This window comes from Natrix helvetica, assembly GCF_964273705.1.
Source record: "Natrix helvetica genome assembly, chromosome: 5".
Taxonomy (NCBI): domain Eukaryota; kingdom Metazoa; phylum Chordata; class Lepidosauria; order Squamata; family Natricidae; genus Natrix; species Natrix helvetica.
Genome location: NC_138551.1, coordinates 35036222 through 35050484, shown reverse-complemented (window position 1 = coordinate 35050484; position 14263 = coordinate 35036222). Strand labels below are relative to the sequence as shown.

Sequence of the window (14263 nt, the reverse complement as noted above, 5' to 3'; positions counted from 1 at the left end):
CAATCCAACCAAGCAATAATGGTCATAAAAAAAAATAATTGTATATTTGTTCGCCTCTGATCTCATTGCTTCTGCAAATTTCTGGCCCAATACCTTAACATAAAACCAAGCAATAGTGTTAGGTGTGTGGCAGATTGGGTTCACCCCATGTGAAGTCCACTTTATGGCATTTCCATTTTTAAAAAATTTAAATTGCTCAAAATAAGCGACATGGGAGGTGCCCATGATTAATAAATTGCTTAACTATTGTTCTTGGATAAATTACATATTCACTGAATTCATATAGTATAAAAGGTAAAGGTTCCCCTGACACATATGTGCTAGTTGTTCCTGATTCTAGGGGGTGGTGCTCATCTCCATTTCAAAGCCAAAGAATCAGCGCTATCCGAAGACCTCTCCGTGGTCATGTGGCCGGCATAACTAAACACCGAAGGCGCACGGAACGCTGTTACCTTCCCACCAAAGGTGGTTCCTATTTTTCTACTTGCATTTTTACATGCTTTCGAACTGCTAGGTTGGCAGAAGCTGGGACAAGTAACAGGAGCTCACTCCGTTACATGGCACTAGGGATTCTGAACTGGCGACCTTTCTGATTGACAAGCTCAACATCTTAGCCACTGAGCCACTACTTCCCTATTTAATATAATATAGTATATCATAAAAGTAGGGATAAGGATAAAATATTTTGGGAGGACACAAGCAAAATTGGGAATGCCACCCCACCCCCCCTGGGGTTTTTAAACGGGGTGTTCTGCAAGTCTTCTTGGTCTGTAGAGCAATACTTACTTCTGTACCTCGGAACAGAAGCATGCTATAGCCTTGGTAAGGCATCATTGGGAAGTCGGGTGGAGCAGAAAGAAGGGATTCAGAGCCTCATGCAGCAATTTAGAAATCTGTCTGGGCTCATCGACTATGACAAATTAAAGTGACGCAGCTGCCTCCATATACAAGAGCCTTAGGCTCCTGAAAATTATTTGCTGGGAGAAGTAGTAGTGCTTGTGAGTCCTCCACGCTATCCTGACCAGGATGACCCTTTGATCCCATTCATGGGGATCATGCGATTGCGGGCTAATTCAAATTCAGGAAGTTCTTCGTATATTCTTGGAACACATGGTGTTCGCTACGGACCTCGCACCGTCAGTTCATCGCCCCGGCTCGGCTCAACGACTTCTTTTCCTTTCAATATCAAACCCCTTTCTTTACGTCACAAGTCCCCAACTTCAGATTGCGTCTCGCCCCCCCCCCTCCCTTGACTCGCAGGGTCATGCCAGGTAAGCGGCTCCCGAGAGAAAAAGAGGCACGGAAAGTCCTCCCGGACGGAAGGGGGCGCTTTCCGCCGTTGCCAGAGCGTCCACGGGCGCTCCCCTCCTCTTGTCGTTCCTGGGAAGAAGTATAGTGCGGGTTCCGCCTCGGCTCGTCATTCAGCCGCCCCGGGCCCGGCTCGAGTTCGCCTCTCCTGCTGTTCTCCTTTCCCCCCTCCTCTTCCGTCCTCCCGTTGGGCTCGTGCGGGTGGGCGCTCTCCTGTTGGCTTGACTCACCGCCGCTCAAGCGGGACGGTCCCCGCCTCTCCTGCGCCGCCTTCGTCTTCGTTCTCGAGCGGACCGGGGATCGGCTCCCCCCCAACCCTCCCCGGCGGAGGCCATGGCGGCAAGCGCCAAGCGGAAGCAGGAGGAGAAGCACCTGAAGCTGCTGAGAGAGATGAGCAGCCTCCCGCCCAACCGCAAGTGCTTCGACTGCGACCAGCGCGGCCCCACCTATACCGACATGACGGTGGGCAGCTTCGTTTGTACTTCCTGCTCCGGCATCCTGTGAGTTGAGGAGAAGAAAGGGCCCGGCCTCTTGGCGGGAGGAAACGGTCGAGCGTTTTAAGTAGGCAGCGCTAGAGAGTAGGGAGAAAGCCAGACCGCTCAGGCTGGGGAAAGGGGCTTTGTGAGGAGCCCCTCTGTTGGGAGGATAGAGGGCTTGGGCCCGTGTGAAGAGCCAAATTAAAGTGTGGAAATGGGGATTCTTCCCCTCTCCCCGAAATACTAAGTGGGGGGAAGTAAGGCAACACAGTATCAGCAGAAAGAAATGGAGGAGACTGGACTGGTAGAGTTTACTCTGCTCACCAATAGAAAGGAATTTTATTGCAGGCAATTTGAAAGACTGGGCCACCTGGAGAGACCCCCAGAAAGCAAAAGGCTGATAAAGTGAAATTACCAGAGAAAAGTACAGGATTAGAATTTGGGAAATAACCTAGTATGGGCATGTTCCACAAGTGTAGGCAACATTGCTTAAAATGAGAGTTTGTTCCTAGTGTATGTAATAAAATATGGATTATAAGCAATGCAAAATGGTATTTATGGAAGAAAGTATGCAAGCTTGATGTGCTAGTTGTCTGATGGAAGAGAATCGGTTATATTCTAAAATATATATACAATAGGAGAAGAGGAACTTCATGAATGCATTTTCAAAATGTAATAACTTGTTCATGCCTTTTTTAAATATCTGTAACAGAACATTTTGAGGAAGTAATAGCAATAGGCAATACTAAGTAAGCATATTACTTTAAGGGCTTATAGCAGGAAACAGTTTAAACGTTTTGTTAAATTTGAGAGGTTACAATATTTTTACCACCTTATCTACATAATTGCCAAACCGGGCACATAATTTTGAAAGAGTATACACTTTTCATTGTCTGTGAAGTTAGACAGCGGCCCAGAATATGTAATCTTCAGTAGTTTTATTTTATTTTTTTCAAGAATGTCATGTTACAATAGACAGACTTAGTTTGATCATCTGTGACATTATTTACTAAAATTATACCAATACACATAATTATGTTATAGGTCTAGATGAAGATTAATTATCTCTACCAGTATAAATTGACCAGAATCTTGCTTATTAAGAAAATTGTTTATATGTGAGGGGCAATGGGAGATTTGTGATTTCAAATTTTTGAATTTTTCAAAGTGAAAAATATGCTTTATTTTACCGTGAAAAAAATCAATTTTGTAAAGTTGATATTATGAAATAATGATGGAATAATAGAGGATTATCTGTTAAAACAAAGCTGAAGTTTAGAAATATTTAGTGTGACAATTGAGTGTAATCTTTTTAATTATCAATAATTAAGATGTTAATCCCACTAATTCTGAATTTAATTTTACAAGCAACCCTTTACCAATTCAAACAAATGTAGCTAAACTACTTCTACCATGAAGTCATTAATATCTCCCAGAAAAATATATTAATTTTTCATATAATGGTGATTATATAATGGCCTGTTTAATACAGGTATTTTGTATTTAATTTTTTTTAAAAAAAATCAAGCATACTTCTCAGATTACATATGCTGTCCTGTCCTACTGTGATATTTATTTATGAATTTCATAATTGAGATTCTTCTCTTGTCTGATTCTATTTAAAAAAGTGACTAAAATTCCCAATATCTTCAGCCAGCTCATTACTAGTGATAGTGATGGGTGTATTAGACTGCGAACTGTCAGGAGGGAATGAAGGCACCAAATAAAGCTCTACCCATTCTCAGATTTTTCTATCAAAATCACAATATTTGAGGGAAGGCATGATTTTTCTGATGGAGAATTGGGCTATTTTAAGCAGAATATTGTAATCCTATATAGCATGTATATATAGAGAATGATCATTTTTATGTTTCTAGAACTTTTATATTTTTGGAATACTTTTTAATGGTTGTATGTGTGCTGTATATACCAAAATCATTTTCAAACACAAATTCATAGTGTCTTAGTGAAGGTTATGTCTCTCCCAACCAAATGCAACACAGTTCTCTCACTGGTATTCAAGTAAGACAACCATTGAGTAATGCAAAAAATGAAAGGATTAAATCTGTTGTTCCTTTTGAACTGCCATGACATTTTGTTCTGTAAATTTATTAGTTTTTGACATGGCTGGAATTTGTAATAGATAAATATAATTGCAAGATAAAATCCATAGTATTTATAGCAAAATTTGTTTGGTTTAATTGAATTTTGAGTTCTGTATCATTTTTATGTCTCTGATCCCATATCATTAATCAAAATTTAAACTGATGAACACTTTACTAGAAGAAAAGTTCAAATAAAAGCTTTTTAAGAAAGCAGACTAAAATATCTGTATCCATTGGAATTCTAAAAATCTGTATAGTGCTTATATTTTTAAAAAAGCATATATCTTAAAAGAGCTAACTAGTGAACCAATATTTTAAATTGATAGCTATAACCAAGCTCTGAGAACTGTAAAGTTACTTACAAATATGCTATAAGGCCCAATTTTTCTACAATACTTGAATCAAAACTATTTCAAAATTAAGACATTTTCATATTTGTCATATCTCTTTATTGAATACTATTTTTATCATTAATAACTTTAAACTGTAGTTAAAATTTCTTTTGCTTGAAAGATTTCTACAATCACTATTTTTTAAAAAAATATTTTATAGGAGAGGTTTAAATCCACCTCACAGAGTGAAGTCCATTTCAATGACCACATTCACACAGCAAGAAATAGAATTTCTTCAGAAGCATGGGAATGAAGTAAGTATTTAGTATAGAATGCATAAGTAAATTGATGGATAATAAAATTTTAAGGAGTGCCTTATATTAGTCAAAAAGATAATACAAGTTCTGAACATAACATGAAATTTTCTTGGATTGTGTGTACAGTATGTATAATGGTATTTCTGAACTGAAATTGGATTCTAATTGGACCAATGTAGTGTGAATCAAATTGTCTAAGTTTCATTGATGCATATCAGCTTTTCCTCTACCCTTTTTATTATTCAGCATGCTTTTAGAGTGAACCTTTCAGCATGGGTGGAACTTCCTAGAAATATGGGTGGTATTTCCTCAAATATGTTTGTTCCTGTTAATATTGCATCACAGTAGTGCTGCTGAAGCATGTTTTATGTGATGTAGAAGGCAAGAAATTGCTTAATCGTCTTAAAATTATCAAAATGCGTAAGACACCATGACATAAATTTAAAGTCTTTTTCTAGACATTATTAGCAAGCTATCCCAAGTGTATGAATTCCAAGAAGCTTAGTCATAACACATAGCTTAAGTTACAAAATTATATTAGCTAAAATAATGGTAAGAAATGACTAATAAATCTGGAACTTTAAATCAACCATTTGTTATTTCATCAGAGTTATTTTTAGCAAATATTTGCTCCCAACCCCTGAAATGGGATATTTTGCTGCAGCCAAATTAATTAGGGGTGAGGTTTTTTTTTAGATTATTGTTTTCCTTGGTAAAAAAAAAACACAAATTAATTATTGAGAAGATGCAGAGGAATTATCTGAATAACCGTAGTAAGAAGTATTTCAGTTTTGTTAAGTATAATGTTGTTTTACTTGAGTTTAAAGAATATGATTATCCAAAATTAGCTGAAACACTGAAAACAATATAGCTGGTATACAGGGAATGCAGAAGGATAGTGGAAAAATCAACTCACTAACTCACAATTGAATTCTGGTACACAAAATAAGCATTTAGAATTAAAGACTTTTAATCCTATCACTCAAATCATTGTCATTTGGGGATACTATGACTGCTGGAATTTGGAGGACCAATCATAAGGATAAAATAAGTCAGAGGGGTGGGAGTATTGTTTTTTACACTTTTATATTGGGTTTTTATTGTTTGTAAGCTACCCAGAATCACTGAGAGTGAGTGGGTCGCCATATAAATCTTCTGAATAAATATAACCCATTCAGCATTATTACAACTTGAACAATTGCTGAATAGATAGCTGGTAAGTGAGGACTATCTATACACCCCTGCCATTCTTCATTCGTCCCTCTTAGGAACATCTGCCCCTCATTCTCTTCTGAATCAGCATGATAGAACTTGGAGGGGGATGTATATATGCAATATTATCATTGAATATTACTTTATGTGAGTTGATGACCAAAATGAAGATGTTACTGTTAAAGTAATTGCATAATTCAGTGATTTAGTTGTAAATATTTAAACTTTTAGTCTTCTATTACAGTATTTCTATTTATCATATGCTTTATTTTATTTTTATCAACCTATTTAAAATGTTTTACAAAACCTATAAAAAAACCATCATCTGAGGTATGTCATTCGGCTCCCAAACTATGTATTATAGTCATTAACCATAACAAAGATTTTAGATTTTATAAAGTTTTAGTGGATTCATGTTGGGAAAATGAATGAGTTTGAATATGTACACAACACTATTTGATGATATCTCAATCTCTTTAATATAGTATAGGTAGTCCTTGACTTATGATCACAATTGAGCTCAAATTTTCTGTTGCTAAGTGAGACTGTTAAGTGAGTTTTGCCCCATTTTATGACTTCTTGGCACATTTTGTTAAGTGAATCACACTGTTAAATTAGTAAAACAGTTGTTTTACTAATTTAAACAATTGTTAAATCAGTTGCTATTACTAATAGCAGGAGTAATTAGGAGCTGTTAAATTAGTAAAACAGTTGTTAAGTGACTTTGCCTTTCCTAGTGACTATCTTGTCAAAAAGTCACAAAAGATGATCACATGATCCCGGGATACCTCAACCATCATACACACATGCCAGTTGCCAAGCATCCAAAGTTTGATCACCTGACCATGGGGGTGTTGCAATGGTTGTAAATGAAAAGCAGTCATAAGTCATTTTTGTCAGTGCTGTTGTAATTTCAAAGTCTCCCTAAAGGAATGATTGTAAGACAAGGACCACCTCTTTTTTTAGTTCATTAAGTGATCAGACGGAAGTAGATTTAATTTAATATTGTTTCTCTTTGAAAAGGTATGTAAACAGATATGGCTAGGATTATTTGATGATAGATCATCAGCAATTCCAGACTTCCGGGACCCTCAAAAAGTCAAAGAATTTCTACAAGAGAAATATGAAAAGAAAAGATGGTTGGTACACGTTTTACTGTAATTATATTATAAAACTTTTTATAATAAAAAGAATTTGTATTTTTTATATATACATATATACACATGTATTGTGTCACAACCCCTGGTATGCCCAAATGGAGGGAACACTCTGCTTCCCTTTTCTGTCCTTCGGCTCACTCCAGGAGACCATCCTGGCAGAAAACCATATTTTTAATGTTGCCTTTGTTACATTTGTGTTGTGTTTGTGCTGATAAATAAATAAAGGGAGACTAGTATAGATCTATTTCAAGCTATTTAGCTCTCATCAGCTAGCTATACCCAGGTTCAAATCCCAGTAAGCGTAGGGCTAGTTGATGAGAGCTAAATAGCTTGAAATAGATCTATACTAGTCTCCCTTTATTTATCAACACAAACACAACACACACAACACACCACACACACACACACACCACACACACAATTTCCTATTCTATTTCCAGTGCAATGCCTAAACATATATTTGTTTTATTTGTATCAATATTTACCTTGTGGAGGCATTACTGGAAAATTTCTTACCAAAGTCAAATTCAAAATAGTTGAATTGCCTTTGTCATACATATTACAGTACCCCTACTGATTTTTACTACTGTAAGTACTATTATTACTTTCTTCTAGTAGTCACGAATTAGCTTGCCCTTTTTGCCCATAGTGTTAAAAGGCATTGTGAGCAAAAGTACTAAATATTAAACTAATTGGCCAAGTCCAATGTTTGACTTTTACTTAATTTCTTGAGCAAATTATTGTTCATTCTCCAGGACATGACAGTGTCCAGTTGAATGAATTCCCTGATTCTATTTCCCTGGAATACCCCTTAACAATCCCCACTCATTATGGTGGACTTTTCTGAAGCTTAGGTGAGAAAGGCTTTGCTTAGGTGAGAAAGGCTTTGCCCTTAAATCATGTCTTTTTTGAGTGCTTCTGTTTTAGGGAGATTAATGCATAAAATAAAATTAGGTAAAATATTTTTGACTTGAGATTTAAATGTGTGTATTTGTATTTATGCATTATGAATATTCACCATGTACTTGTTCTCCTTTAAATTGTTATTGGTATAGTAAAGTAGTAAAATTCTTGGCTGAAACAATTCTTAGAGCCATTTTTAAGAGGCTGAAATTTTTCTTTTCCAGTTTTAGTTAAATGTATTTCTTAAGCCGATACTTATTCTCAGCTTGTAATAAGATATCCTATTTAGGTACTACACATAAACACACAGGGTTCCGGTTGTAGAAGTTGAATTTCAACCAGTTAGATTATATTACCTCTGTTTACATTCACTATTTACTTTGTACATTTATGATTTGTTTCAGACCAGTTACATCTTAATATACCAGTTAATCTTTTAAATCTTTGTTTTTACTGTTTTTCTTACATTATAGCTATTATAACAAAGGGAGTTTATAATTCCTCAAGCCATATAGTTAATTCCAGCTCTCTAAATCCTAGAATAGGATTGTGGCATCATCCTTTATTAATGATTGATTTGGGGATGTTATAATAAATACAAATGTTTTAATTTGGCATTTTAGGTATGTTCCTCCCGAACAAGCAAAAGTTGTGGCTTCTGTCCATGCATCCATATCTGGCTCATCTGCTAGTAGTACAAGCAGTACTCCAGAGGTTAAACCACTTAAATCTCTCTTGGGAGAGTCTGCACCAGCACTGCACTTAAATAAAGACACACCTACACAAGTAAGTAATGTATCTTTTAAAAGTGTATGAATTTAGCCCATGTTAATAGAACAAAACTATGTTTTTTCCATAGTGACAATATCACTCATATTTTCTTTAATTCTTCATCCTTCAATTATCTGTTCCTTCAGGGAGTTTTTCTATTTGTCCACCTATATTTTATTGAGTTTTTACTTAAAAGTCACTCCCTGTTCTTTTAGGAGATATATCTTGCATTCTCCCAATATCTAAGCTTCTATAGTACTGACATATTTCCTCAGCTACCTAGTCTTTGGTCTCCTTAATTTTTCACACATTTCTGTTTCCTCAATTATCTTCACTGGAGTCTAGAAGTGAATTATATTGTGTGCCCCACAAGAGTGTTTCAATTTTTTGTGCAATTTTGCAGTAGTCTTCCGATGAGTGCCAGATCTGTAGCACATTAAAGTGCAGAATTAAATTGCCTCATCTAGATGAAAAATAAGTTGACTTACAAAAGTGTTGTTTTTCTATATTAGGAATGATATTCTGGTTTATTTTAATTGCTCTACTCATGGTTGTTTAACCCACTGCAATTTGTTTAGTCTCCTGTTACAATTCGGTCTCATGGGCAGTCACAAGAAAAGAAGCGATTTGATCTTCTCAGTGATCTTGGTTCAGACATATTTGCTGCTCCTGCTCCGCACACTACAGCTACTGCAAATTTTGCTAATTTTGCACATTTCAACAGTCATACAGGTAATTTTATTTATTTTAGGTTTGACAGTGATACATACTGACATTGAGCTAATTTGTATGGCCATTGGTTTAATGATTAAATTATCCCAAGTGTGTGCTTAATCAGTCAATTTATTAATAATTCAAGTTTACAGAAACCTAAAAATAAAATAGGAAATAAGCTATGGAAACCAAATTTACTGACTTCTGTAATATTGGCAAGGATTTGAGGGGGGAAAAGAGAGAGACAAATTTCAGTCAAGGCCGAATAAAATAACATTTAAAATTATGAGATTATGAGTCTATAATAATCTAAGTATACAAATTTTAAGCAAATTAGCTAAAAGATAATACAATACAATACAATACAATACAATACAATACAATACAATACAATACAATAGTAGAGTTGGAAGGGACCTTGGAGGTCTTCTAGTCCAACCCCCTGCCCAGGCAGGAAACCCTATACCGTTCCAGACAAATAGCTATCCAACATCTTCTTAAAGACTTCCAGTGTTGGGGCATTCACAACTTCTGGAGGCAAACTGTTCCACTGATTAATTGTTCTCACTGTCAGGAAATTCCTCCTCAGTTCTAAATTGCTTCTCTCCTTGATTAGTTTCCACCCATTGCTTCTTGTTCTACCCTCAGGTGCTTTGGAGAATAGTTTGACTCCCTCTTCTTTGTGGCAACCTCTGAGATATTGGAATAATGCTATCATGTCTCCCCTAGTCCTTCTTTCTCTTAAGCTAAACATACCCAGTTCCTGCAACCGTTCTTCATATGTTTTAGTCTCCAGTCCCCTAATAAAATGTACAGTGCAGCATTATAGGAACAAAATTGGCAAAATATGAATAATTTATGATTAAAATGATTAAACCTACATATCGTAATGTATTACAATTAGTATATAAAACAATAGTTATATGCTATTATGAAAGTAACAAAATATAATAAAATATTCAGTGCTGTCTATACAAAGAATAAAAATGAAAATACTGAAGTATTCTATACTAATAGGTGAAAATTAATACTATTAAGGTGATTAGAAAATTAAACATAGTAGATAAACTGCATAATATAATCATGCAGTTTAATAAGGAAGTAATTTATTAGTTTTACTTAACTCTTACCAGCAATCAGTTTTTGGCTAATTTTATATTGGGCAAGATTAAATCAGAAATAATTGCAAATACACAATTAGTTTGACCAAGAAGCTGTGTAAATATTGGGGAGATACAAAATTTTCCATCTCTATAAAATGAGCAACATAGAAGTGCTTGTTTGATAGTCATAAGAGTTACTAACTCACATGGCCATACAAGCTCCAAGAAACAAGCTCTCATGTATCTATGACATGCTCTTGGTTAAGGCCTTTCTGTCCTTGAGAACTACTAGCTATCCAAGACATATCCCAAGGATTATTTTGTCCTTTGATTATTGGTAAAAGGAAGATGAGGACTCTTGTTTAAATCAGTTTGGTGATAGACCTTTATTGTTTTCAAAGTGATCTGGATTACTCATAATCAAAGGAAAGCAGGTGGGAAGGATAGAACCCTAAGAGTGGTAATAGTAGTCACACATTAAATATAGTTGAGGATATTAACAATATTAATCAAGAGTGCAATGGGGGGAAAACAGTAAACAATAATGGAGCACTCATGATTTGTACTCTGTTGCTTTACATGACTCATGTATAGGCATATATTTCTTTTAAAATAACTGATCAAGAGTATAATCCTTCATGCTCTATAAAAGATCTGATGCCAGAGCTGTCAAAAAAATCTAATATTTAGCATGTAAAATGCTTATTTTTCCTCTTAATTATGACTGAAAATTTTTAAATCAGTTGTAGGACTGGAATAAACCTTGTGTGTTTGTGTGTGTGTTGAAATGGGTAGGAGGACTGTAATATGCTTTTTAAAAAGCATTTTCAGCACAGAGTTCTGGTGTCTGAATCTCAGAAATGCTTGAATGGCAGAAGAGCCTCTCCCCCTCTTTTTTTTAAACTTGGAGCTATTCAGCTATGGAGATAAATTTGAAAAGTAATGTAGGCTCTTAAGCATCCTCCCATTCTTTCCTTGAAACATTTTAATGCGTGAGCTAACATTGATGATATGGATTTTTCTGTTGGTGGTCCTTGTAAATTCTCGCTTCCATGTCCCCCATTCATAGGGAATCTGTTATCTGATTATATATTGACTTCTTGGTGCTATTATATCTTTAAAAAGAAATCAGAGATAGATGTCTCACATAAGTCATTATCCATAGTTTTCAAACTGATCTAAGTCATTTTTGTTGAAGTCAGTAGTTAACTAATACTAATAATTATAATTATTAAGTATTTATTTATTGTTTTAACTTGTTATAAGCTGCCCAGAATCATTTGAGGTAGATGTCTATATAAATGAAATTACTAAATTAACAAATAAATGAATATTCTGTGCATGCTGTTTATTAGTTTCATTTTGCTTAAACATTTCACTTTTCTGAACTTTTATGTAAATTGGTTTTTCCAAATTGTTGTTGTCGTCCAGAAATTCTGTTAATTATATTCCAACGCATATGAAGGTCAGCCTTTAGTTACATATTTAAAAAGGATAAAAATGTAATAATCCTAATATTCCTAATTCTTACAAGAGCTCTGGAAGACAGGTCTTTACTTTGGTGATGAGTTAACAGTACAAGTACTTATTTAGTGAATAGAGGTGGCACTAGCAACTTGATCATTAAATGAAGTGGTCACTAAATCAAACTCACTGTTCTGTGGTCTTAACTCAGCTTTCCTATAAATGCAAGGATTAAATATAGTTACTTTTTCATTACTGCTGTAATTGCAAAGGGTTACCAAATTAGGCAGCTGCTAAATGAGGACTCTCTGTAATTGAGTGGGATTAAATAAATCTTTAGCTACAGTAGTTGCAGATTACAGTTTATATAGCTATAAAGAGTAGAGTAGAGAATGCCCTTTTTTTTAAAGGAAGGGCATTAATTTTTATATTGGTAACATTTACATTTCATAGAATCCTCATAATTGGTTGGATAATGAATCAATTTCAGTCCAATTTCTTTTTTCTGCATCCCCTCTCCCCCTTTTTAGAGCAGAGAGTTTGGAGAGGAAGCGGTTTGGTTTCCAGAAATTATGCTTGCAGTACTCTCTTGTAATCTCATAATCCTTTTCTCTTCAATCTCTCTTTGTAGTGGGTGAGGAAGAGAAAATTAAAGCGATTTCTGTAGGAATCTCTCTTTTACCTGACCCTTCCCCCCATTGCAGAGATTGGAGAGTACTGCTCTTCTTAAGTACTGCTCTTCTACACATTGAAAACATTGTGCTCATGCTGGCAGCAGAAAGAGTGAGGAAAAGGATAGGACACCAGAATGATCAAATTGTTTTTGATGTAAGTAAACAGGCACTAGAGCATTCCGAAGGGCAGGGTAGTCTTTAGGAGGTAAACAAAAACTGAAGGTGTGAAACTGAGTAGTCTGTCTCTTTCCAGTTGGTGTATTATTTCCCACTTAGCCACTGCTTTGCTTAGTGGCTGAGTTGCAGATCCCAGTTTGGATTATTAAGCGAGGACTGCCTTATTGCTATTCTGATACCCTGTAACTATCAAAGGTATTTTGATGGAAATGTAAAGAAGACTTTTCAGAGGCTAGACTTTGAAAGTCCCTGAAAAGAGTAACAAAATTTGATTTCCTCTCATTAATCTTTCCATTGGCAGCTAATGGCATTTTTATTCAGACATGTGGTTTATAGGTTAATATGATGATTTTTAAGCACTGTTTTTGATGGTATATATTTATTAATGTATTTTATGTTTTAATTTTTAAAGTTATTAATCTGCTTATATTTTAACTGTTTTAAATGTCACATTAGCAATGTTAATACAGTACACTATGTTACATATTTATACTCTTAGATACTATATAGTAATCGGCTGACAGTAACTCTTCAATAATATGAGACGTTTTTTTCTATCTAGACTGAACAATCCAGTACTCTCAAGCTTATTTACTTATGCAAATGATTATAATATATATTTGTTATGAAAGCATTTTGGATTTATTTCATTATATGATATATTAAAGGTAGAGTTATTGTAGTCATAAGTAATTTTCTATTTGTGCAGTGTTTCCAAATTTTAAAATGATTTATGTCTTAAAAACATTACTTTCTTTATGCAATTATATACATTGTTTGCTTTATTGTCACATGCCTTTAATGTTTTATGTCGGTTATTAAAACAATTAATTCTCAGAAGCCAAAATCAATAGAGTTACACTTGGTAGGCTCAATAATATGTGAATACTAGTGGTTTAACTATTCTATTCATGCAGCTTTTGCTTATATGACATGGGGGAATTGTTTCAGAAGCACATTGAAATGTATCATATGCAAAACTTGCATACTGTTTTGGAGTTTGCCAAAAAGTTTTATAATTATAAATTTACTATTTAGAGAGAATTTGAAATAAGTCATAAAAACACAAAGAGATAGCTTTCCATTACCTCCATGACAGTGAATTTGAAATAAGTCATAAAAACACAAAGAGATAGCTTTCCATTACCTCCGTGCCAGTGATAAGACAAGATACAGCTTAGGAGAGAAACTTTGTCCTCTTTTGCTAGACTATAACTCCTAAGAGCACACACTATCATGACCATTTGTAAGAGATTCTAGAAGTGACACTTCAGCAATATCTATAAAATCATTAAATCTCACATCTCTATCATGTACTTTAAATCATAACATATATATCATAATATAAATCATAATATAGTTCAAATTAAATTGTCTTAGTTAAAATATATCATGTGGCCTGGATTTCACGCATAATTCTGAACTGTAAACTCTTTTTTATGACCCTGTAGTCCCTATACTGCATATAGGATCCCAGTGGGACAGTGGTTAGAATGCAGTCTTGCACTCTGCCCACAGCCTGGCATTCACTCCTTACAGGCTTGAGG

The 14263-nt window shown here is 34.9% G+C and overlaps 1 protein-coding gene across 5 annotated transcripts in view; it reads left to right on the top strand.

Annotated features, from left to right (window-relative positions):
- Positions 1-1095: 1095 nt before the first annotated feature.
- AGFG1 (ArfGAP with FG repeats 1) overlaps positions 1096-14263 on the top strand; it is a 31666-nt gene continuing 18498 nt past the window's right edge. The window contains exons 1-5 of one of the 5 annotated variants that reach the window (XM_081954433.1): positions 1096-1271; positions 4442-4535; positions 6774-6889; positions 8437-8599; positions 9163-9316. In XM_081954433.1, the coding sequence (XP_081810559.1) occupies positions 1111-1271; positions 4442-4535; positions 6774-6889; positions 8437-8599; positions 9163-9316 (688 nt within the window). In that variant the 5' untranslated portion in view covers positions 1096-1110. Of the gene's footprint in view, positions 1272-1335; positions 1809-4441; positions 4536-6773; positions 6890-8436; positions 8600-9162; positions 9317-14263 lie in introns of those variants that run through there. The other 4 variants (XM_081954436.1, XM_081954432.1, XM_081954435.1 and 1 more) reach the window with 4 other exon arrangements.